This window comes from Chlorocebus sabaeus, chromosome 7 (assembly GCF_047675955.1).
Source record: "Chlorocebus sabaeus isolate Y175 chromosome 7, mChlSab1.0.hap1, whole genome shotgun sequence".
NCBI lineage: Eukaryota > Metazoa > Chordata > Mammalia > Primates > Cercopithecidae > Chlorocebus > Chlorocebus sabaeus.
The window spans coordinates 40,234,649-40,260,475 of NC_132910.1; the positions used below are offsets into that span (position 1 = coordinate 40,234,649).

Here is a 25,827-nt window from a genome sequence, read left to right on the forward strand (position 1 = left end):
ACCAAGATAAAAATAACAAACTGAGTCCATTTTAGGAGAAAGAAAAAATATGGCTAATTTGAATTCTAACCAAAAATCCTAGTTTTTATCTAGAGCTTTAGTGTAGACCATATCACTAAGACTTGTGCAAATATAACATTTATTTTTTTGGTTACTACATTTTTCTTTTATTTGGGTAACAGTGACTACTATGGGACTTTTTTTGGGGGAGGTGGGGGCAAAGGTTGTTTTTAATGTATGAATTAAAAACTAACATGTGATTATTTCACAGTACTCAAAAATGAAAGAACATAAAGGTACTCAGGAATATATAACTGAAATTATAAATTAAACAACCCTGCGTTTTGCTGCTCAGTGAATGCCTTTTGAGCTGAAAATGTCTGACAAAATCTCAAATCCACTGCCTAATTATATAAAAAGAACTAGAACAGGTTTCTTAGACTGCAAGGACAGAACTAGAGTAAAAAATAGTTTGTTTTCACTGAAGCCCTGGATGCCAGAAATGGAGTTTACTCTTTTTCACCTGGTGGTCTTTTCAGCTTTCTTCTTGATCCTTCATCTAACGTCATTAACATAACTTCTTGGTTTAAAAAAGAGGGGAAAGTGGGTAGGGAGAGAAGACAAGGAGATCCACGTGCTGAAACGGGACTGATTGTTCACAGCTAAGACCCCCGGTAAGTCATTGTGTTAAGTCATGCTGCTGTATTGGAATCAGGTGCACAATTTTTCCCTCCTTGCAGCCATCACGCACATACTGTATAGAGGTAGACTGGCATTTATTTTGGATTCCACATTGGTATGTGTTTGGATGCAGACACATGGATAATGAAAGAACAAGCAGCTAGATAAAACTGCTGCAATATCCTCCCTGAAACACAATTTTGACAAGGCTACTCTCTTCTTCGCAAGTAGCTTTCTAACGTTTTCACCAAAGTCTCTAGAAAATCTGAAGCACTCACTGTATTACAGGCTTTCAGTAAGATGCATGTATTCAGTGTTCTTTTTGATAAGCAAATTCCTTAAATTTGCTAACCTGAAAAAAAAAATCTATCCATAAAAACAAACATAGAAACAAAGCAAACCAAAACGTCGTTCTTGAAAAATGGGAAGGAGATTTCATGAAAGAGGCAGCGGCTGGCATGCAGCAGTGGAAGATCGCGCCACAGAAGGTAGAAATCCTACAAGCACACCGGTTCCCTATTACTCGGCTTGGTACTATGAGGGGGAAAAGACACGCACATATCAGCGCTCCTGGTGAGTCACAAAGAAAAATAAAAGGCCTGCAAGGTGACACTATGATGAAGGGCAAGCGTATTTTCTTTCTTAGATTGCAGCCGCCCTCAGCAACATTTACCCTGAGGTATTCCTATGCCAGGTCAAGGATTTTCAGTCATTTAGAAATGCAGTTACTTCTGCATGCATAGCTCTCTCTTTCACCCACACTCTCACAGGGTTACATGCCTCTCATTTGTGCTTATTTATATATGCTTTAATGATGGCAAATCATCCAAGTGTCAGACAACCCTACCTTCCCAGTTCTTTTCATCACACAATGCAGTCAGGTCCAACTGGGGTACTTCGGAGACAAAGCTCTCCTGCTGGTCACCGGCATCTTGATTCCTCTGCTGTTTAGTGTCAGAAAGGCTGGGATGCTCCTGGATCTTCATTGTGGGGCTCTGCAATAACAGCACAATGTCCCCAAATATCTACTGTTCGCCCAAACCCAAAAATGTCTGCAGCAATTCCACTCCTTCAGGACAAAACCTTCCAAGCCACAGCTGCTAATGCATCCAGTACAGAAATAAAAATCATGGCTGGATGCCCCCCGGATCCTAGCTGGCCACTTGCATGCAGAAAGCAACTGTCCATCTGTGCTCCTTTAACTTTCCCCAGGCTGCTCTTCCCGATAACTGCAGGCAGCTGACAGTCTTGGTGATTACTGATTGGGGCCAGGAATGAGGGAAAGGAGTTTGGTGTTTTCTTAAAGGAGTATGGCTCTCCTGACTGTAAACAACAACAACGAAAACCGGGCTACTGCTGTTGCTAAGGCTGTAGTAGCAACATGGTGTCTTTCGCAGGTGGACTTCTTTGCCCCTTAGGTAAACAGTCCTGCGAGCCAGGAACAGAGGCTGTGTACGTGAAAGCTCCCCTGCCAGCCCTGGCTGCTTAGATCAATTAAGCAGGGCTAGCTGCACATTCCCAGATTTCCTGTGGTTGTTTTCTCGCTGAGTACTGGGAGAACAGACTATTTATGGAGGAGCTCTGGGTATTAAAGCATTGTTTGCGCAAATTCAAACAGCACCGGGGTTTGGTGTCTCATCTCAGCTAGCAGTAAAGAATACGGACTCTGGAAATGAGCCAAAATTACACAGGGAGCAATTTTTTTTAAGTAAAAAGTCAAGAGCTGGCAAGTCAGTGATGCATAATTCATGTCTTACAAATACGCAACTGTCACTTGTTTTCCTACTATTCATCTACTCTGAATATTAAATACTTGGCTATACTTGCTTACACCAGGCTAGGACATCTGAGGGAATGGAGAAATCCTCCCCAAAAGGCTGATATTCAAATCAATAATTTTATGTTTAAACAAATTGCACTGAAATTAATTTTTTTTAAGCCTTGTTCTCTGGGTCATTCGTAAATTCAACCACTGTCAGTCTTCCCTGTCTCATACAATTATAAACAAAAGTGTTTATGAAACAGTTTGCTCACAAATGTATTCCTTAAGTAGTACAGATGGGTACAAAAGATCTTCTTTTGGAGTAACTACAAATGTACTTTGGCAAATATACTATAAATGAAAAAACTAAAAACATCTGGAAATCATAAGTGATTTCATTAATGTATGAGAAACGTTCCTATGCTTAAAGCACTACTTAAGACTGGCAGTTACTTTTAATAGCTATCCAACCCACTTTGAAATCATCAGGGAATAGCCAGGGATTTCTACTATTATATTTCCCTGAAATGATGCATGGAGACATATTTTCTTCACATTTGGGATAAAATGAAATACCATCATTCGGGTCCTGATGAGCTACTAAAGTCTTATAGAAATGCCAAGTAAATCTGGAGATTTAAGATACTTTAAAAATGCAGTTTGTTTACTGGGGAAAAAGCCAGATTAGGCATTTATGTCACAAAAAGTATTTTTCCCTGAAGCTAAAGCCTAAGTGGACCAGGGTTAAATGCCCAAATCTAGTTCTCAGCTTTTTAAGTTACAAAGCCACTCAGTCACCAATTGTGTGTGTGCCTGGGTTGTCGGGGAGCGGGGGTGCGGGCGGGGGAAAGCAAAAGAGAGTGAGAATATGCATACAGCAAATAAGCATTTTCTCAAAAAGATTTAAAATGCTCATTACCTTTACAGGCATCAAAAAAAGAATACTAGAAATACGATTTCATTTTTCAAGTATGGTATTTCCTTCACAAGGAACATACATCAAGTCATTTACGTCATCATGCCATGGAAAGGACAAGGGTTTTGCTTACAGGCAGACCTGGGTTTGAAGTGTGGCTCTGACATTTACTAGCCTGGTGCCCTGGCTGAGTTGCTTCCCTTTTCCAAGCCTCCATTACCTAACCTTTAAAATGATATAAGTGATACCAACTTTGCAAAGTTCTTTTGAAGATCTGTCAGAAGGTATGAAGGGCCTCTAGCATGATGTCTGGGGCAGGAGAGATACAAATGAAAGCCATCATTCTTTCTCTACTACTATCTGACACCGTATGAAGACAAATGAATAAAACACTGGCACGCCTCAGAATTGCTAGAGAGAGGAATTGGAGACAAGGCAAATACATTTGCAATTTGAGGGGAGGCATACTGCAACAAAGGAAGGAAGACAATGTCAAATGCATTATGAAAACATTTTAGTGAAAAGAGCCACTAGCGTATCCATCATGAATCAGCAATAGAAATTTTGATTTGGGGGCAGATAGGTGTGGGCTGGAGGGGTGAGGGAGGACGGCACATCACACAGAAGGAAGGAGGAATACCAAGTGCAGATGCAGGCATGAGAGCGTGGCATGCTTGGCCACAGCAAGAGAAGTTTCAGGGTGACTAGCGCTTAGGACAAGAAGGGGGGATGGCAGATAGCAAGGGTGTCAGCTAAGTAGATGCTGGACTGTGAAAGGCCTTATATACTGGGCTAAGTATTATATACTTATATATTCAAAAAATATTATTTCATAATAGGGCTGCCTATTATGTCTTTAGAGATACAAAGACAAAACTTATTCAAAAGAAATCATTTTTCAGTACCTACTATTTGCTAGATGTTTTTTTCACACACTGGTGAAACTACGGTGGATACACAAAATCTCTGTCATAATGAGTCTTACAGAGAAGACAGTTAACAAAAAACTGTTAGGGTTCTGGAGAAAAATAAAGGAATATAACAAAAGAAAAATAAAGTAAGAGGGATGTTGGTGGTAGTGGTGGAGGCCTCTGTTTTATATTGAGTGGTCAGGGATGGTCTCTGTGATAAAGTGACAGGAGGTGAGAAAGTGGGCCATTTGTGGAAAGAGCATTCCAGGAAGAAAGAAGCCAAGTGCAAAGGCTCTGGGGCACGGTCAGTTTTTCTATGTTTCAGGAATAGTACAGAGGTCACTGTTTCTGGAATCCAGGAAAGGACGGCCAGAGCCATTCTATACAGAGGGTGAGGATGTGTCATATATAATGAGGCATTAGGTCATTCACATCATAGACCTATGTCAACTTACATGAGCTTCTGTACTTCCTGGCTGATTTGTGGTACAGCAGTGGAGAGATCCCTCCTACACAAACCTATACCAGCTGGCATAGCCCTGGACACACTAAGCACAGCACACTCCAACTGCATGTGGAAACGCACGTACAGACTGGCCCTGTCCTGCTGTGCTCCCATCAATCCCTGAGGTTGCTTTCTTACTTGCCCAAGTCCCAACTTTTGGCCCTGCTGGTCTATGATGTGACAGGGTTGTCTTGCCTGGGGTTGCAGACTGCTGATGGTTTTTTGTGCATGTGGATGCCAGGGAGCCTATCCTATGTCCTATGGCCCATGGTGAAGTTCTTCAGGCTCCGTAAACACTAGCATAGAAAACGCCCTGCCTTCAAATGTTAGCACAGTCTGGGTGAAGCATCTTGCCCAGGTGCACCATCCTCTCTAACAGGGCTCTTCACATAGTATTGCAAATATTATCTGTTTCTCCTACTAGATCATTAAGTTTAAAATGTCAAAGGCATTCTCAAATATAAAAATTTTTTGGTTTCTACTTTTGTTGTTTACATGTCTAATATCTTCTGTTAAATCACAAAGTAAATTAATTTCACAATTTTCAACTCCAAGATCCTTGTACTGTGATGTCATATGCTAAACATTGTCAAAAATGCTGCACTATATGAAAACACACCAAATATTTGTGTATTGAAACAAATCGAGTGTTTGGCTTTTAGGTGAGACAACACAGTATGGCATATTAGGATGGGTTTTAGAGGCAGAGCCTCACGTTTAGACACCAGCTTTACTAGCTGCAAGACTTTCAGTGAGTAAACGTCTTTGAACTTTAGCTTTTTTTTTTTTTTCCTCAAATACAGGAACAAGACTCTGTAAGGTCTGTGAGGATTAAAATGAAAAGTGTGTATAAAACAGCCTATAGGAACTACAAACAATGTTATTTCCATCTATACCCTACCTTCCTTTCCCATTCATTCATTCATACATTTGGCAAGTGTTTACTGAACACATGCTATGTCCTTGGCACTGGAATTTAGTAGCAAGCAAGATAAGGGATTTAGTGCAAGAGAGAGACACTGAACATACATGTGCCAAGTATCATGTGTGTTATAAAAGAAACGTAGGATGCTAGGGGGCAAATATGAAGAGAGCTCATCTCTCCTGGAGCCTCAGGTAACATTTCACATTCAGGTCAAGGAGCCGTTAATTATGAAGCTATCAGTCTAATCTTTGCCAAGACTTGTCCCTGTCCAGCTGGACCTACCTTTTTCTATCCTCAGACTTTATGTGATCCTGCTCTTTCTCTGGCTTCAAATAGTTGGTGAATTTTTCTTTTATTCGTTCTATTGCCCTGTACAGGATATAGTTAAGTGGCCTAATAGTTTATCAGAGCCAGGAATGACAATATCAGAAAATATGCCATATAATACAATTTGCATAGGAAGAAACGACAGTATTAACAGAAGAACTACACAGAACCACAAACATTTTTTGTTTGGCCTGACAATAAAGGAAAAGTGGACATAAATTTTCAAAATCCATGTGAACTCCAAAGCTTCATTAGGCTTTGGCTATTGGATTGATTTGGAAGCGAATGTGAAGTAAATAGAGCTTGTTAATTTTTCTGGTTATAATATTAAAACAAAGTCCTAAAGCTTCCATGAAAACAGTGAAGTCAAAATAACAGTCATCCATTTCATAAATACTTTTCAGAAATTCACTTTTTCAGGGCAAATAAGAGCCTGCACTTAAGATCTTGTGATAACTAATATTAATTCTCAGTCTTGATTGAAAAGCCTTGTCTTCTCTCCTTCTATTTCTTTTCCTTTTTGTTTTGAAGCAGGATAAGAAACATGGAACTAGTCTTTTTTTAAAATTATGAATGTCTTGTTTGTTATCAAAGGTATGCTTCTAAGCTCTCTTAAGCAGTAGGCTTAGAAAGCATAAAGAATGTAAAAATATTTTGAAAGAACTTAACACTTCAATGACCTTGTAATTCTGACATAAAATGATCTCTCCCAGATAATGTAATTCCCTCACATGTAGTTAATAATTCTTACTTGTTTTGACTTCTCAACAGAGATTCATTGTAAGATTTTAGTTTTAATATTCTGGATTTTATAGAGAAGAATATAATATTTTCATCATAGAAAACAGGGATTAAATTGAAGCGTAAAGTATAAACTCCCTTGGAAACAGAACTCTGAAAATCGGTAATTTCAGGGATATCTTTTAGAATCTACAAAATGCTAGTTTTAAGGATTACCTCTCTTCTGGATACTTGTAGTTTGTTAAAAGAGTTTAAAAATACACAGAAGAACAAAGACTGTAGATTCTGCATGCCCAGGGAGCAGTGTGCTAGGCTCTTCCTCATGTTATGTCATTTCATATTGCCCAGACAGAATATTTTATTAAAATATCAGCCTTTCTGAACCTACCTGAAGAAATTGTACTTTAATTTTGGACATTTCAAAGTGACTCCTGACTTTTTTTCTCATTGGCGGTGTGTCACTAAACAAATTTTAATCCAAACCACATAAGGAACTCTTATGAAATAGAAATCGGTAACTATTATTGATCAATGCCCATCTGAGATCTCAGGAGAACTTCTTTTTGGACAAGATTAGTTGCATAATTAAAATAAATTAAAAAGATTAAATAAAGGGATAAGCTCATGTTCACTTTCAACACATACCTTCAAACAAAACACATTTAAGGCTGCAAACTGATTATTTAAGAACTGAGGTCACAGTTCTAACTTCATTTGCCTTCGAGCGGCAGATCTAAGAGAAGCCTCTCTCTGCCTGTCTCTAAAGAGCATTTCTGAGGCTGAAAACAAGTGTTCCTCATTCTAATGGAAACAGTAGTCCCCCCAAAAAAATCACCTTTCCGCAAAAGCTGTCATTTGCTATGTTATCTTATATGAATCTGAGATCTTACAAGGAGAATTTTAAATCACAATACTAATAAGGACGAAGTCTATCTTAATGGAAAACAAAATTAGAAATATTACAATATATATTCAATAGTGGACATGTAAAATCTGACATCTCAATCTTATGCAATGAGACCTGAAACAAAATAAATACTGGTTAAACAGAACTCTAGGAGGAGCAACCAAAGTATAGACTTATTTTTCATCACTGAAAATGAAAGGTTATTGATGTTTTTACTAGAAAACTAGATTAAATATTGGGTGGTGTAAGTTTTAGGAAGTACTAAATATATTAAAAAGTAGTAAATAACAGCATACTGAAACAAAGGAAAAACCCCTACAAAATGGAAAACAGTTCTTTTCACTGTCTTTCATGGATAATAACACAATAAATTTCCTTCAGTGAAAGAAGCACATGCTTTCACAAGTAGAAATCATCCCAATCTTGAGGAGTGATGTCTTATTTTTCTCCTTTGGTGCAGCTGTGATAGAAAGGTGACATGGAGAGGTTAGTCTAGATTTTAGTTCACCATCTAATTTTATCTCCTAACCAAAACCATCATGATGACAATGATTATTATTAGTGAATGCCTAAGCAGTGCCAGCAGTGGCACTGGGCACTGATTGGTGGCTGCACATGGATAACACACATAAGAAGAAGACTTGGCACATGGAAGAAGGATGTGAGATTGTTTCCCCATGATTCATCCACTGCCCTGGGAGCTGTCCACCAAAGACCAAGGCAGACTGAGTTCAGTTTAGTTTGCCATTTAGTTTGTGTGCTACTTGGAATTTATGAGTTAATGCTATGAAGTCCATCCACAAAAGTTACTTTTATTCCCTTTTATCTCATAAAAGATAACAAGCACAAAAGGAAAGAACTGAGAAGACCTCTCCAGGAGACTGGCAAAGCAATTTTCTTTAAAATCATGTTAGATGGGAGATGAGTAGGTGCTTGCTGTGAGTGGAGAAAGATGGCAGTGAAAGGATAAAACCATAAAAAACAAAACACAACATGACACTAACATGGGGGAAACATGATCTTTAAAAAGATGCCTAAAGACAAGAAAAGAATGTCAGCTTGTTGCCTGGATCCCAAGGAAGGAAGCATAAATGAGTTGGAAATAGATGAAAAAAGTGGCTCAGAAGCTGTGGGGTCAGAAAGAGGAAGCATTCCCCTCCTATTATGTGGCTAAATTATCTAGTGAAGAAGTATATATATGACAAGAGTTGAATACAGTAGATATGAGCGTTAGTGTGTGTTCAGGGAGTGGGGATTAATTTCTAGGATTTTTATGCACTTTAAAAATTATTATTATACTTTAAGTTCTAGGGTACATGTGCATAACGTGCAGGTTTGTTACATATGTATACTTGTGCCATATTGGTGTCATGCACATTTTTTAATGATAATACAATTTTCTAAGAGGGTCTGTAGCTTTCTGATTTTTAAGCTGTAAAACTCCATGGGGGAATAGACTGTGGTTGTCATTAAATCCCAGCTCCTAGCACAGTACCTGTACCTAGTAGGATTTAATATATGTTGTTGATTAAATCCATCAGTGAATTTGGTCAGTGCCCAACAGAGATTAAGAATTATTGGGTTAGAGGGAATGTTCTCTTTATATCGAGAGTCAGAATTTAAGAGTGGGTTAAGAAAAACTTTATTTCTTGAAAAGCAAAACTGATAAGATTGAAGGTGGAGTTGGAAGTATTTGGAGGTAGTAGATTGCATACACATACATGAAATAAAAATGATGCTCAGCACACTGAATGGGAGCTGGAGTTGGGAGAAAGGGAAACCAAATACTTGGGTCAGCATGGTGATGCCTGGAGGACAAGTGGGAGGCCAGAGAAGTAAATGAAACTTGAAGATACAGATGACATAAGGGAGGTGAGAGACTTTTTTCTCCAATGTCTATTTAAAATGAGAGACAAAACTCAGCAAACAATTTGGATTAAGTAACTCAAAGTGAATTTACGTTAATTTGAAGATTCATGACCTAATCCTTGTGACTAAGACTTACTACCTACATATTTCAATCACTTAAAAAAATGCATCAAATTGTGGAAAATAAAACCAGTAGCTTTGACTTTTTGTTTTGTTTTACTTTATAGAAAATCTAAAGATAAATTCTTGTGCTACTAAAGTTTATCATCATAAGCCAAACAAAATAATTCACAAAGGAAAATAATGGAGTTCTTATGATTTCTCAAGGAATCTTTAAGTTTGGTATTTGCCTTTCTAATCAATCACAGTCATATTACTTAACTCATTGTCCCTTACTGACAGACTAATATTTCAGAGGTACACTGAAGAGTGTATGAACAGCCCCATCACAGTCTTACTCTTGCTTGTTAGTTACTCACCTCGAAATGCTGAGTGTGTCCACCATCTTTTTCACTTCCTTTCCTATAAATAACAGCAACAACAACAAAATCATAAAATATCTACTTGTTTTATAACAATTTTTTCATCCATTGATATTACAATTTTATTTTAAGAGTATGTTGAGTAGCTCTAAGCCTAATACTTACAAAATTCAAAAACAAAACACAAAACAAAAAATTAATCAAAACAAAGCAAACTGGAAAAACAAATAAACATGACTACAGTTGTTTGCCTTCAATAGCACTGTGATAGATTTTCTATTCTAAGCATTTTCCTTGCTATAAAATATTGCTGGTAAATATATAGTCTTTTAATTCCATTCTTTTTAGTTCTTATAATTCACATTGCATTACATGAAAATAACTTTTTCCTGCCCTTGGAAAGAATATGAGGAGATAATTCTAAAATTACCTTTCATCGGACATCCGTTCAAAACCATCAGGTCCAGTTCTCTCATGAGATCGTGTAGAATTGAGACTTTCCATATTCTGTAACAGAACCATTATTGGTTGCCCAACAGGAATGGTAAGAAATATGCAACACAGACCCTCCTTTCTTTAAAATAGAAAAATCACATAATATGTATATATAAACTAATTCTAGTCCTCATATTTTTATCTTTGTTTAAACTAGTAAAATTATGACAGTTTATTATATCCTACTTTCATAGAATTGTCTATTGAACTTTACCATCCTTTTAACAAAGATATGTGACAGCATCACAGAAATGGCCATTGTGCCCTATAATGTCTCTCTCAGGTGTTATCCACATTGGACAGCTAAATAGCAAAACCCAGATTGTTACAGAATCAGGGTGGGTCAGACTTAGAATACAGGAATCTGACCTCGAATCTCATCAGAAACTGATGTAACATTTTCTCTCTCTCTCTCTCTCTATATATATACATATGTTTAAGAATGTATATATACATATGCATACACACATTTATATATATTCAGTGTATATTGATAAAATTGAAGGTGGAGTATACACATATATGTATATATACATACATACATATATGCACACACACACATACACATACTCAGTGTACACTGCTAAAATTATCTGGAGTAACATGTAGCTTATACATAAGCTGTAAAATATCTATAAACAGAAATGAAAATTTAAGAACCTTTCTTTCTACAATATTTAATGTTAATCTTTATATTAGCCAAGATGGAAAAAGACAGAAAACCTAATTTGAATAGTATGTATTTTCAGCTGACCAGGTAGGGTTAATGCTTACCAGGAGGCATATATGTAAGATTTTTTTGACTGCCTCTGTGAATATGGCCAATGCTTTCTAAATATCATTCAGGTGACTGGAACAGAATAAGTAAGCCATTTCCTTGAAGGGAGATTACACATAAGCAAACAAGAGAATATCTGAATTCAGCAAACTCAAAAACAAAGCTGCCTTGGAAATTTGGACCTGAATTTTGTTAACTCAGATTTATATCTGCATTAAAAGGATATTAAGCATAATCCACTCATCCTGTGTCATCAGAGTAAATTATACATATATGAAAGTAACATATGTTCATCTACATATCAATAACATTCCATTATAATAAAACCCTTTACTAAGTAAATCTAATTAAGGTTCACAATAATCCCATGAAGTTGGTATTTACAATGATCTCCACAAAATAAACACATAATTAGAACAGAAAACTAATCTTTGGCTTGGTAGATAGCTGAATTATTTTCCATTTATGTTGGTTTGGCCAATCTGCCTGGAATTCTCAGTTTGACACCCTGGGCTCCATTAAAGAATAGAAACAAAGAGAGATATCATAACATAATAGTTATGACGGTGGCTCTGAATCAGAATACTTGGGTTAGAATTCCAGTTCCACCATTTGCCAATTGTATGACCCTACTTCAGCCTTAATTTCCTCACCTGGAAAATGAAGATGGCAACAATAGTTAACATAGGGTGGTCATGAGGATTAAATAAAGTGATATATAAAGTACTAGAATAACGATGGGCATGGTGACTCACACCTGTAATCCCAGCACTTTGGGAGGCTGAGGCGGGCAGATCACGAGGTCAAGAGATAGAGACTATCCTGACCAACATAGTGAAACCCCATCTCTACTAAAAATGCAAAAATTAGCTGGGTGTGGTGGCACATGCCTGCAGTCCCAGCTACTTGGGAGGCTGAGGCAGGAGAACTGCTTGAACCTGGGAGGCGGAGGTTGCAGTGAGCTGAGACTGCGCCACTGCACTCCAGCCTAGCAACACTGAGAGACTCCGTCTCAAAAAAAAAAAAAAAAAAAAATAGAATAATGCCTGGTACGTTTAATGAATACTGTTAATAATATAATTAATGACTTGTTGATGTTATTGTTTCTGAACCAAGAAAAACATTTTATTGTTATTTGTTATAATATCTCCAAGATGTTTGTTATAATGTCTCCAAGGAAAATATTTTACTGTTATTTGTTCACAGTCAAGACACTGTCCGAAGAACAGGAAATACAGTGTTTGTGTCTGCCATTAGAATACTAGAATACTGAGCATCAACTTACACACTTAGATAATTTTAGAATGGATCCGAGAAATTAAAAATTACAACATTCAATTTTATTCATACCTCTAAAGTTTGAGTTAGAAGAGGACTTTATAAAACGGCTCCCATTAAATCAAGAATAATTGCTCTTATTACCTGAATGTGACTTTCCTGATGAAGAGGGATGTATCTACGACAAAGAATCTTTGTTCCCATTGGAAATCTTCAATAGATTATCAGAATCTTTAGTGTAAGATCTAGTGCAATAGTATTAGGTTTTCCTAAAGCTCTGAAACATGAATTCCAAAGGAAAGCACAATCCTCTATCTTCAGTTCATTTCACAGCAGCGCCAATGAAATGATACATTCATAATTACATGTAAATGACTATTTCCAAAGAACTAATCATTTCAGATCAAGGCTAAGAAATATTCAGATCCTTCCTGTAGGAGATAGCTTAAAAGAAAAAAATAAAATAAAAAAGAAATATTCAGAAAGAATAAGAGTGAACAGAAAATAAAACATAATAGCATTATATATATTTAGAGATATTTCAGTTAGAAGATGTTAGAAGGTTAGAAGATGGCTTTTTTTTTTTTTTTTTCTTAAACAGAGGAACCAAAATATAACTGAAACAGGCGTTAGGAACTACAGAATAAAGTCAGTCAGGTCACACAATAGACAGCTTTGCAAAAAGCAGTTGTGAGATGTGAGAAAGCTTAGCTGACCTCCAGGTTAAAACAAGTATTAACTTCTTCAACTCCATCCCTACCACTTTTTACATGTTTTATCCATAAGTTTAAGAACTCTCCAACGACTTGAGGTTTTGTAGATGTAATTCACAAAGGCTGATTTCCAATATTGTTCAATATTCTTCTCTAAGGCTTTTTAGTAATTCTAATTGTCATGTTATTTCGGTACACATTTGAGCCTGCTGAATATTCATTGTCTGGTTTCACTAAAACAGCATGCAGGTACACAGTGTTCCTTTTCTAAGGTAGCTGGGATGCACCTATACCTTTTGGAAATGGAAAATCTGAAGAATGTTACAACCGGGAAAGCATTTTTTTTTTTTTTTTCAGAATCAAACTAACAAGGGTAGTAAACATCTATGAGTACAGTAACAAAATTATGTATTTCCATGGGCACAATACATTTTGTAGATTCTAATTTGTATTCTTTGTTTTGGGGTTAGGGAGGAATGATTAAGATAAAGAAATAGATCAGTAATCTCTCTACTTCACTAAGATGAGGGAAGGGAAAAGTGTAATGTACAGGTCAAAATAATGCTGAAATGCAGAATGCTTTTGAGAAGTAGACCTTCAGATGTGCTCCAGGTGTTAATAGTACTTGTCTTACAAGAAAATATTGAGTCATTGTCTTTTGAAGGTTTTAAACTGTTTTATGTCCCAAACATATCTCTACCAGGTGTGGTAAAAGAGTAGTCCATTAATGTTTTTATTGATTAGATGTTGAAGTAATAGAATATTGTGGAAGTGTTTTATTACATTAACTTTTATTTTAATTCCTCTTCTAAATTTGGGATCTTTTAAAGGTAATAGGTAATTTTTAAAAAGCAGGAAAGAACAGATTGTGACTTTAGGTCTAATTTAATAAAGTTGCTTCTTGTGTTGTGATTTTTTTCAATCAGATAAAGCCTAGTTTATAATCCATAAAATTCTGACGCATATAAGTCCTATCAATGACTTTCAAAACACAGAATCACTGTGGCATAATTTATTTTGATAATTTTGGGGTGTCAGAGGAACTAAATTTTAAAAACCATTCTCCTTAATTATAAAGATAACCTCAAGTCTAAAAGAGCAAAAGCCTTGATAAAAGTTCATTTTAGGCTGTGGAATTTATTTTCAATTATTTTTCTTTCTCCCTCTCTGTGTTGGTGTTGAAAGCTAGGCTCAAAACCTGTTTGACCACTGACTGAAGCACTTAAAAACACTTGGAACAAAAACAAATTCATCTTCTAAAACTGTAAAATGCTGACAAAGCTTTAATAGAGGACACACACAAAAATGCCTCTCTCAATATACAAACAGCTCAATCTGAAGGCTACAGGAATGCTGTTAGTCAAAACAGGTTCATTATTCTAACCTTGAGCTCTAAGAGAAGGAGAATATTTGATAGTCTCATTAAGAAAGGATTAATGGCATATTTGAATTCCTTTTTGTACCCTTTTGTACATTTTATGTTTTACTGCTTAAAATTTTATAAGCTCATCCATATTAAAAAAGAACTACTGGTATCATAAAGGATGCCTATGAAGAGTTTACCAGTTGTCCACCCAAACCCATGCTACGCTTCTTCCACCATCATAAAGTAGTAGATGCCCAGCAACAATACATTTCCCAGTCTCTCTTGTGATCAGGTGCAACCATGTGACTGTCTGCTCTCCAATGGGATGTGAGAAGTGATATGTGTGGCTTCCAGATCAGCCAATACAATGCTTCACCAGGTACAGATGCTCTTCAGCTTACCATGGAGGTTATATCCCAATAAACCCATGGTAATTAGAAAATATCATAAGCCAAAAATGCTTTTAGTACACCTAACCTACTGAACGGCATACCTTAGCCTAGCCTAAACATGGTCAGAACACTTAAATTAGCTTACAATTGGGCAAAATCACCTAACAGAAAGCCCATTTTATAAGAAAAGTGTTGAATACCTCATGTAAGTATAGAATACTATATTTACTGAAAGTAAAAATCCAGATGGTTGCATGGATACTCGAAGTACGGCTTCTACTGAATATGTATAGCCTTCTTTCCTTACTCAATAGTACAAAATGGAAAGGAATCCTAGATGTGTGCATAAACATGAAGAGGCTGTTACAAGTTAGAAGAGTATTCACTTTTCATAGATGAAATGTGGGCTGTGGTTAGAACACAAAGATAGACCTTTGGTGTTATGCAAAGGAGGCAGTGGGGGAAAGTTGTTGGAGTTCATGATGAGATGGTCTTTAGATCAAAGTGATCTATGATCACACCACTCCACTTGTCCATCAGGTTCCATCCCCTATCCCTCATCAAGAACATTGCTCCTGCAACGGATCTCTCTTGCATCGTCATCTCCTCCTCTCCATTGGCTTGTCTTATACAAATATTCTGTAACATCACTGCATTCTAAAAACTGTCTTCAGCTTGTATTCTCTCCAACTGCTACCTTGTTTTTCTTCCCCCCTGTAAGGCAAAACCTGTTCAAAGACTTTCCATACCTGTAGTATCCAACTCATTTCCTCTTAGGCTTTCTTGAACCCACTTAATCAGGCTCTTCCTGCTTCATTCCACCGATAGAGCTCCCATCAAGGTAGCTGTGGGTTAGCTAGATATATGTGAAATTATCACTCACTCCCTATTCCAATTTCTTTCTTCTGATTTTCTCTGGACCTAAATCTAATGAGGCTCTTGCCTTCATGTTGCACTGGAGATTGGCAGCAGCTCCTTCTTAGTCCCTTGTGGTGCTCCTTTCTCATCTGCTTACCCCCTAAATGTTGGTATGTCTCAGGGCTTAGTCCTTGGAACCTTTCTTTTTACCCTTTGTGCTCGGTCCTTTGGTGTCAGCTTATCCACTCTCAAGGGTTTAAAAACCAACTGTGTGCCAAAGACTTCCAAAATTATTTATTTCATCTCTCCCTTGACCTCCAGATTAATGTATCTAACTGCCTACTTGAATTCTTTACTAGATTATGTCAATTATTTTACTTTAGTCCTTATCCATTTCTCATCACCCCATACACTATACTTAACACAGTTGCCATAGTGATCCTTTTATAAAGTATGCCACAAAATGGCTTCCTTCCCCTCTCAATCTTCTGTGGCTCCTCATCCTACTTAAGGTAACTGCTGAAGTCCTAAAAACGGTTATGAAGCCTTAGGTGATCAGGACCTCTACTACATCTTTGATCTCATCTCCTACAATGCTCCTCTCAACTATGTTCTAACCATGGCCACCTCTTCCCTGTCCTCAAAGGCTCAGCATGCTGCTCCCTCTGCCTAGATTTTCTCTCCCCAGATATCCTGATGGCTCATTGCCTCAACTCCTTCAAGTCTCTGCACAAGCATCATTTTCAGTGAGGCCTGACATGAATGTCCTCTAGGATGTCGACCCTTTACCTCTTACCACTTTCCATACTCTTTACCCTGCCTTATTTCTCTCCACAGCATGTACTGCCATCTGACTAGATATTTCTTTCTTATCTATCTCATTTTATGAGACTGTAAACTTCAGGAAGGTAGAGTGTGTGTCTGTTTCGATCACATTGTGTCCTTAGTGTTGAAAATAGTGCTTGTCATATAGTTAGCTGTTGTGTGATTGAAGGAATAAATAATTTTAAGTCAGTGGTTCACACTGTTGGACTTTTTTACATTATTATTTGATACCACCCAGAAAATCACAATCATGTAGTTTTTGACAGGAGTTCTTGCTGAGTTGTGTTACACTGAAAACAATGGTTGAAAATTGCTGCGTTACATAGATAATTGTTTTGTAGCAGCAGACATGTTCTGGAAAGGAAAGTGAGTAGAGGCTTGGAGACACGTTGGTTGGCTGTTTCAATATTCCAAATTAGTTATAATAAGAGCCTCAGCTATGTAATGGCAATACAAAAAAGGGAAAGGAGATGCACATAATATCTTTTTAAAAAGCAGAATCAACTAAATTTGACAAATGATTGAAATGCTGAAAGAAGGATGGAGGTGAGGAAAAGGAAAGGACTTGGAAAATGACTAAAGAGATGATGATGTGATTGAATCAGATGGGACTCTTGAATGAAAAAGAGATTGAGGAGAAGATGATGAGTTTGGTTTCAACATGTTGACTTTAAAGTATTCTCTAGGGTGAACTGCAGACAGAATCCATCAAATGTTAATTTGTAAGTCATTTGTAGAGAGGTGACAACTGAAACCATGGAACTGGAGAAGCTCTGAAAGTTCAGATAGAAAAGAGATATGAGACAAAAATCTAGGTAACATTTAAATCCAAGCATGATTTATGGGAGCTTAGCCAGGGAAGGATACAGCAAAGAAGAAAACAGTCATTGTGGTATGAGGACAAGGAGAGGTCAACCATCATTGAGACCCAGTGAGAAAGGGTTCAGACAAAGAGCCACAAAGTATCAAACACCCCAAGGCCTTGAGGAGGCCAAGAACTAGATGAAATCATAGCACAGGGACCAGTGATAGCACAAAAGACCAGTAGAGACATGAAGAAAAAATCTGTAGAGAACGGGGTTGGGGTTCGGATTGGGGTTGGGGTTCGGATTGGGGTTGGGAGTGGAATCTAGACTATAGGGATTGATGTATAAATATGAAAAGAAGAATGGGGTCTGGGCATGGCACCTCACTCCTGTAATCCTAGCACTTTGGGAGGCTGAGGTGGGAGGATCACTTGAGGCCAGAAGTTTGAGACCAGCCTGGGCAACATAGTGAAACTCTGTCTCTACAAAACATTTTAAAAATTAGCTGGGTGTGGTGGCGCATGCCTATGGTCCTGGCTACTTGGGAGGCTGGGGCAGGAGGATCCCCTAAGCCCAGGAGTTGGGTGTTGCAGTGAGCTTTGATCATGCCACTGCACTCCAGGCTAGATGACAGAGTGAGACTCTGCCTCTTAAAAAAAATAGAAGAACTGAAACTAACAAGTACAGACTGTTCAAAATGTGTGATGGTAAAATGAAGAAAAGAGATTGGCTATCAGAGCAGAGGGAGCAGAAACATATTTACCGTGTTCAGTTTTACCTCTTCTTTAGCACATTTTAGTTGCATTTAAATCTCACAAAAAAAACACAATCTCACAAAAAGCTGCTATTTTACAGATGAAGTAAAAGGCTAAGTAACGTGCTTTACTTGCCATAGCTATGAAGTGAGATAGCTGGAACTGAAATTCAGGTATGATTATAAGACCTATTCTCCTTTCTTGAACCTTGACTGAGATTTCATGTAAACCTGAAACTAAAAGGAAGTTGTTCATAAATAAGAGACCTACAGACTTTGTTTGTATTTTTTATATATTAAATGTAATATTATAGAATTCATATAATCACACAGAACATATGTGGAGAGAAGAGAAACAATTACCTCTAATACTACTGCCACTACCATAATGCAATCATACAATCACTTTTAGCTATATATCCTTTTAGCCTTTTTTCCTAGGAATGAATATGTCATACATATATGTGCATGCACTGGAGATAATGCTTCATAACCTATTTTTATATTGAAGGGCAGTACAGTGGAATCCCAGCTCCACCACTTATGTGTGACCTAGTTGTTTAATCTCCTGTGTCTAATTTTCCTCATGATTAGAATGGGAATAACAATATCTACCTATGGATTATTGGGAGGATTAAAATTGAGAATATATGCAAAGCACTTAAAATATAACTTGTCAAATATTTTCTATTTTATTATATAATCTTCATAACTATAATTTTGAATCATTGCAGAATATTTTATTGAGTTGACATACAAATGTTACTCATCTGCTCTTCTACTTTTGAACATTTAAATTGCTTCTAATTCTCCATGATTATAAATAGCCTTGCAGTGAGCAAATTAATACCTATGGTTTTTTCAATATTTAAGATTATACACCTAGTGGCTGGGTGTGGTGGCTCAGGCCTGTAATCCCAGCACTTCGGGAAGCCGAGGCGGGCAGATCAATTGAGGTCAGGAGTTCGGGACCAGCCTGGCCAACATGGTGAAACCCCATCTCTACTAAAATACAAATATTAGCTGGGCGTAGCAGTGTGCACCTGCAAACCCAGCTACTCGGGAGGCTGAGGCAGGAGAATCGCTTGAACCCGGGAGGGGGAGGTTGCAGCGAGCTGAGATCGCGTCACTGCACTCCAGTGGGCAATAAGCATGAAACTCCATCTCAAACAAACAAACAAAAAAGGATTATGCACCTAGAACAGAGTAGCAGAAGGAGGATTACTGGATAAAATGCATGAATGTGTTGTGATTTTTGACTCAAAGTATTAAACTCTGCCCTAGAGTGGAAGTTTGGAGATAGACTTTTTTTTTTTTTTTTTTTTTCCTAAGCCAATGGAGATGAGCCAATAGAGAGGAAGTGTGTACGTGTAAATATGTTTTTATGCCTGTGTGAGGTAGGCTGGGAGATGGATGTAAAAAATAGAATTTCCAAAGATACTTTTCACCTTAGAGGTTAGTCTTAGAATTTAGGAAACTTACTTTGTCATTTGAGCAGGAAAGAAAATAAAATAGGCAGAGAGCTAGAGAAATCTGGAAGTGAAGTGAGGGAAGTTGAAACAGAAGCTGGTTATTTCAGCTCTTCAAAGTAAAGGAGGAAATAAGGTTTTCTTCTGGGAGAGAAGGAAGGGCACAGGTATGAGCTTGGGGTTTAACGAAAGGGAAAGGTTGAAATTGTGGCAATAATTTGAGGTAAGGCAGTGCAGTCTGATGCCCAGACTGATACTTCACTGCCCCGATTGCTGAGCTCTGAATTATCTGCAGTTTCTCGGTCTCTGCTGATCATGATATCCTCGAGGCAAAAGGACAGAGGGAGAAAGGAGCCAGATAGTTCCCACTGTAAAGACACCACATTTGTAAGATGCTTTTCCAGGTCTACACCATATTCTCCTCTTTGGCTGTGCTGTGGGCCAGCAAGATCACTGTGAAGCCATTTACTCACTGTCTTCAGTTACTCTCCTACCATCTTCTCCTGAAAATGGCTCTTGCTGCCATCTTTCTACCAACACTGCTCTTACTAAGATCACCAGGGAGCTACATATTGCTAATTTCAATGGTCGAACTTGCAGTCTTCTACTTGACCTATCATCTGATTCTCCTTCCTCTTTGAGACCCTTGCTTACTTGGCTTCTAAGATACGAAACTTACTTCATTTTTCTTCTAGTTTTCTGGCTGCTGCTTCTTAAGTTTCTTCTGCTGGCTTCTCATCTCCCCATTCTCTGCCTCAAGGCCTTGTGAGAAGGCCTTTTTTATCCAAATTCACTCCCTTGGTTATCTCAGCCAGTGTATTGGCTTTAAATGTCATTTACAATGCTCACAACTCCCACATTTGTATCTCTAAGGAGGACATTCTCCCGAAACTCTAGGCCCAGAAGCCCAGTTGCCTCTCTAATGTCTCTCCTCTTAGATGTCTAATGGGCAGCTCAGTCTTTCCATGCCAGAAACTGAACTTAGGATATGACTCCCAAAACTTCTATCTACCTCATCTCAGTAAATTGGCAACACCAGTCTCCTGGCTGCTCAGGCCAAAAATCTTAGAATCATCTTTGACTCCTCTTTTGCTTTCATACCCTACATTGAATCTGTCAGGTGATTTTGTCAATTCTATCTTCAAAATACATTCATTTTCTTACCCCACCTCATGACCACTGCAGTGCACAACTTCCAGGGGGAACAATTCATGTTTTAGTTGATGGGAACAGTGCTCCCTAGACCAGTGCAGGGTATAGCCTGTGAGTCCATATAGCTGGTTCTTGTATCACCTCAGTTCAAACCATCATCATCTCAAACCCAGATGACTGTAATGACTCCTAACTGGTCTCTCTGCTTCTGCCCTTGCCTGCTTACTGTCTATTTTCAACAAAACATCAACAAATTTAAGTAAGCCAGGTCACTGTTCTACTGAGAACTCAATGGCTTCTCATCTCACCCAGAATAAAGGAGGGGTCCTATAAGGACCCTTGATCTATACAATGATCTATAAGGACCTATTTAGTGTGCCCTGCCTTTCCATTACCTCTTTCACTTTGCTCACTCTTTTCCAACCATAATGGTATCTCTGTGGTTCCTTGAATAGTCCAGAAAACAATTGTCTCAAAGCCCTTGCACCTGTGATTCCATCAGTAAGGCTTGCTTCCTTACTTCCTCTAGTTCTTTATACTCAAGTGTCAAATTCTCGGAGAGGTCTCCTCTGGTTATTCCATTTAAAACTGCATCCCTTGCCCCCTCACAGTTCCTGTCCCCATTCCCTAGATAATTTTTCTTTCTAGTTGTTATCACTACCTAATATACTTTATTCTTTACTTATTTATCTTGGTCATTGTCTGTTTCCCTGACTAGAATGTAAGCTCCAGGAAGGCAGGAATTGTCACCTGTTTTTCTCATTACTGTATCCACAGGATATAAACTATTTCCTGCCACATAGAAGACATATAATTATGTATAATTTTTTTAAGCAATAGAAACAAATGTTTGGTCAGAATGTAAAGAGCTTAAAATGGGCTAGGGAAAGGTTTTGGAGGAAAGTTGTGAAAGTAGAATTAGAAGGTTAAAAATAAGGGGGAAGTGAAGATACATAACTTTCAGGATGTAGTCTTAACACTAGTCTTTGTTGTATTCCCTGGCTCTTTGCTTTGTGGTTACTTGAGAATATTAGATGTTTAAATTCGTGGAATATAAGAATTGGAAAACATCTTTGAGAACACCCTCACTTTAGAGATGAGGAAGGTTTTCTTCTAAGTTGTATTGGCAGGGTTTTAAGTTATTCATTGCAACAAAGACATGGTCCACTGAGCTCACATGTGACAGGCACAATCCTGGAATGCGGAAACTGGCAACTGAGGTAGGGGCAAGTTCTTTCACATAACAAACCCCAAATGGAATTAGGATCTTCCATCCCAATGTTTTTCAGCACAGACCATGTCCATAGTTTTATCAGTAAACACATATTCTAAGGAGTATATGTACTTTTCCACTTCTATTAGCTATTACCATCTAACTTACTTGTGACACTATTCCTGGTGGAAAAAATTAATGGGTTAAATGAACGTAAAAAGGGATTCAAACTGAGAAACCTGCTTCATAGCTTCTTTTCACACTATAAAGCCAAGTCTCAGACTTCCAGTCACCAGATATCTCTTTGGCAGATAAGCAAATCATGGGCCAAATAGAGAGCTAATGACGTTAATACCATGTATTTTATTTAAATATTTACTTTTAACAACAGAAATGAAATTATCAGGGTAAAAAAAGTGTGTCATGATTCCAAACTTTAAATTCTTTATTTTGAGAATTGTACCAGACATAAGTCTGAGGTAGATGATTACTTCTGTCCATTCTAGCTGATAAGTTTACTTCCAGAAACCATGCATTGAGACATTATGGGGGAAACAATCCTAGATTTGCATTTATGTATATTTTACTTATGGAAAAATTAGAAATCTTCTCTGAGCACATGCAGACATTGACAATGAGAAAATAGGTGGCCCCGTGAATTTTACTGAATGTATGAAAAACACAGCATGGCGCTAAAATCTGGTCAGAGACAAAGTACTTTAGAGGATGTGTACACCAAACAGTGGGAGAGGATATTGTCTGTTTTCATTAGGGACTCCAGTTCCTGTCACGTTATAACATTTATCTCCAGGTTTTTGGCTTTGTTGTTTTCTTTAACTAAAGGGACAGACTTTGTTGCTTATTTTTCAGAGAAACTAACGCATAAAGGAAGAAGGATGATGAATGTTAATAGTTACACTGAACAAATATTTAGCCATTGATTAAACCACTTGTAAAAATGTATACTATGTATTGAATTAATGATCCAAGATTCAGGTCTGAGGCAACTACATAGGGATTACTTTCTTTTTGTTTCTGATTAACTTGGAAGAAAATACTTTAAAAGAGTATAGATTTGAAATGAAATTTCTGAACATGAAGAGATATCTGAACACAAAGATAGCTGATCCTCTTTCACTGTGCATTTCACCTTGCTTTAAGTTCATTCATTAATTGATAAAACATATTCATTTAGACAAGAACAAATAGAATGGGGAAAAAGAAGAAAAAATGCTTTATGGGCAATTTTATTTCAAAAACAAAATTTAAAAATGCTTGAAAAAAATGAGAAAAAAACAATGGAAATCAGAGTGTGTGGTGTCTCTTGTTCCTCTGTAGAATGTAATATTTCTCAGCCTTAATTTTTGTATTTATTGAAAAGAAATACAAATATATATATACTTAGTAGCTCTAAGATCTCTTCCAGAACTCATATTCTATAATGTTATAAAACTGAAGACTGAAATTACTTTTAATTTTTTTACAAAGCAAAGAGATGTAATATTTCCTAACAAGTAAAATTTTATAGACATATTCACTTACCACAAGACCATCTTGATTGTCATGGAGCTCAGAAAGTTTAGTACTGGATTTCTGACGTTTAGGTTTGCTCCTTTCTCCAACACAACCAGAAGTATTTTCGTGTACTTTTTCGACTTCCTGAGTATTCAAAATACAATCATCAAGGTGGTTGAACCCAGAAGGAATATTTTCTTTGTTGATAAGTCCCCTTGAATTGAGAAAAAAGCTTAATTTTATTTTAAAAGATCAAATGGTCATTTAATGATACTCTAACTACATCATATCATACCTAGGAAATCCAAAGAGTGCCCAGAAATTCCAGTTTGCATCTCTGATCAAAATCTGAGCAGAGTGCTACTCCTGGGACTGCTTGGTGCCAAATAAATCACATTGAAAGAGAAATAATTCCTAGAGGCAAACTGGCAAGAGCTGTTTCTACCAATGGACAGCTTTTGTATTTTACCAAAAGTAATTTGTATTCAAACAGGGAGAACAGTGCAAGTTTATACAGAAATTTCCTATTATTCACAGTAGATGTTTAAATATATATATATGTTTCAAATTTATAAATTAATACAGTGTATGGAGCAAAATCTAAAAAGGAATTATATCTTCCATTTTAGTAGTATAGCAATGTGTATTTCAATCTCACTGAATTATTAATAGATAATCTTAGTAGAAATCATATAAGTTAATAAAAACTATGGAATACAAAGCATTTTAACTGAAATCTGGATTTGTTACTTCCAAGTACAGACATCTTTCATGACATAGTTGTAGAAGTAGGTATGAATGTTGTAATTATAGAATTTAATTCATTTGATGTTCATGAAACAGTTTTAAGTATTAATATCTTAAGCATTCCTATAATAGGTTTTCACAAAAGTAAATTAGCAAACTGAGTTAAAAAAAAAAAAAAGAAACAATATCATGGAACAAATAAAACCATCAGCACAGCACCATGGCTTGGTAAGGAACAAATAAGTGAGACTTTACTCTCCTCCTTTGTGGTATGAATGAGTTAATTACCTCCCTAAACACCTAAAACTGTATCGTGAAATAAATGAATTCTAAAGAGTAAAAAATACATATCATATTTTACTACTGGCTCAACCATATTCCAAAATGAAAGATAACATTAAATATTTATTCTGAAATCTAAATTCGTATCTTTAGACAGGGTATAACAGAGGCAAAATTATGAATTAAATACTATCATAATCTTTTCAAAGTTATACTCTCTTTGGTAATTTTTAACACTCTATATTTTAGTCTTTTTTCTCCAACTTTAATGTGAAAATACATATTTAGTAAAATTATATAAAAGATTTATGCACATTTATAAGAGATTTTCTAAGTACAAAGTAATTGAAGACAGGAGGAGAAGCTGATAAGGACTAAATGCAAGCACATATACTCATGCACATGCTTTTCAGTCTCTCCCCTCCACGCACTGAGAGCAGTGCCTTCTGTGGGTGGCTGGATGAATTTAATCTAATTCTAAAACTCAAAAATTATTTATTTTACTATTTAAATTCTATCTTCTTATCACTCTTAATACATTTTCCTAGCCTTTTTTTCTGTTTGTTTTTTATTTATTTTTAATTTTTGTGTGTGCACAGTAGGTGTATATACTTCTGGGGTACATGAGATATTTTGATACAGGCATGCAATGCATAATAATTACATCAAGCTAAATGGGGTATCCATTCCATCAGGCATTTATTCTTTGTGTTACAAACAATCCAATTATACTCTTTTAGATATTTTTAATGTACAATTAATTTATTTTTGACTCTAATCATCGTGTTGTCCTACCAAATACTAGGTCTTTTGCAAACTATGTTTTTGTACCCATTAACCTAGCTTTTGGCGTATATGTCCAATTATAACTTTTTTTTTCATTTTTATTTTTTTTGAGACAGAGTCTTGCTCCCTCATCCAGGCTGGAGTGCAGTGGTGCGATCTCAGCTCACTGCAACCTCGACCTCCCAGGTTTAAGCGATTCTCCTGCCTCAGCCACCTGAGTAGCTGCGACTATAGGCATGTGCCACCAGGCTGGCTAATTTTTGTATTTTTAGTAGAGATGGGGTTTCATCATATTGGCCAGGCTGTTCTCAAACTCCTGGCCTCAAGTGATCTGCCCGCCTTGGCTTCCCAGAGTGCTGGGATTACAGGCGT

General features: G+C 37.0%; 2 protein-coding genes across 13 annotated transcripts in view; one reads left to right on the plus strand and one right to left on the minus strand.

The window, feature by feature from the left end:
• The window catches only part of FAM13A (family with sequence similarity 13 member A), a 375,981-nt gene that overhangs the window by 30,617 nt on the left and 319,537 nt on the right, over positions 1-25,827 (minus strand). For all 12 annotated transcript variants that reach the window (XM_007999242.3, XM_007999239.3, XM_007999240.3 and 9 more), the window contains 4 exons: positions 23,668-23,854; positions 10,457-10,533; positions 10,024-10,066; positions 1,529-1,676 (listed from right to left, as the gene is read on the minus strand). In XM_007999242.3, the coding sequence (XP_007997433.1) occupies positions 1,529-1,676; positions 10,024-10,066; positions 10,457-10,533; positions 23,668-23,854 (455 nt within the window). The remainder of the gene's footprint in view (positions 1-1,528; positions 1,677-10,023; positions 10,067-10,456; positions 10,534-23,667; positions 23,855-25,827) is intronic.
• LOC103235964 (ubiquitin-ribosomal protein eL40 fusion protein-like) overlaps positions 1-25,827 on the plus strand; it is a 66,429-nt gene that overhangs the window by 5,916 nt on the left and 34,686 nt on the right. The window lies entirely within an intron of this gene.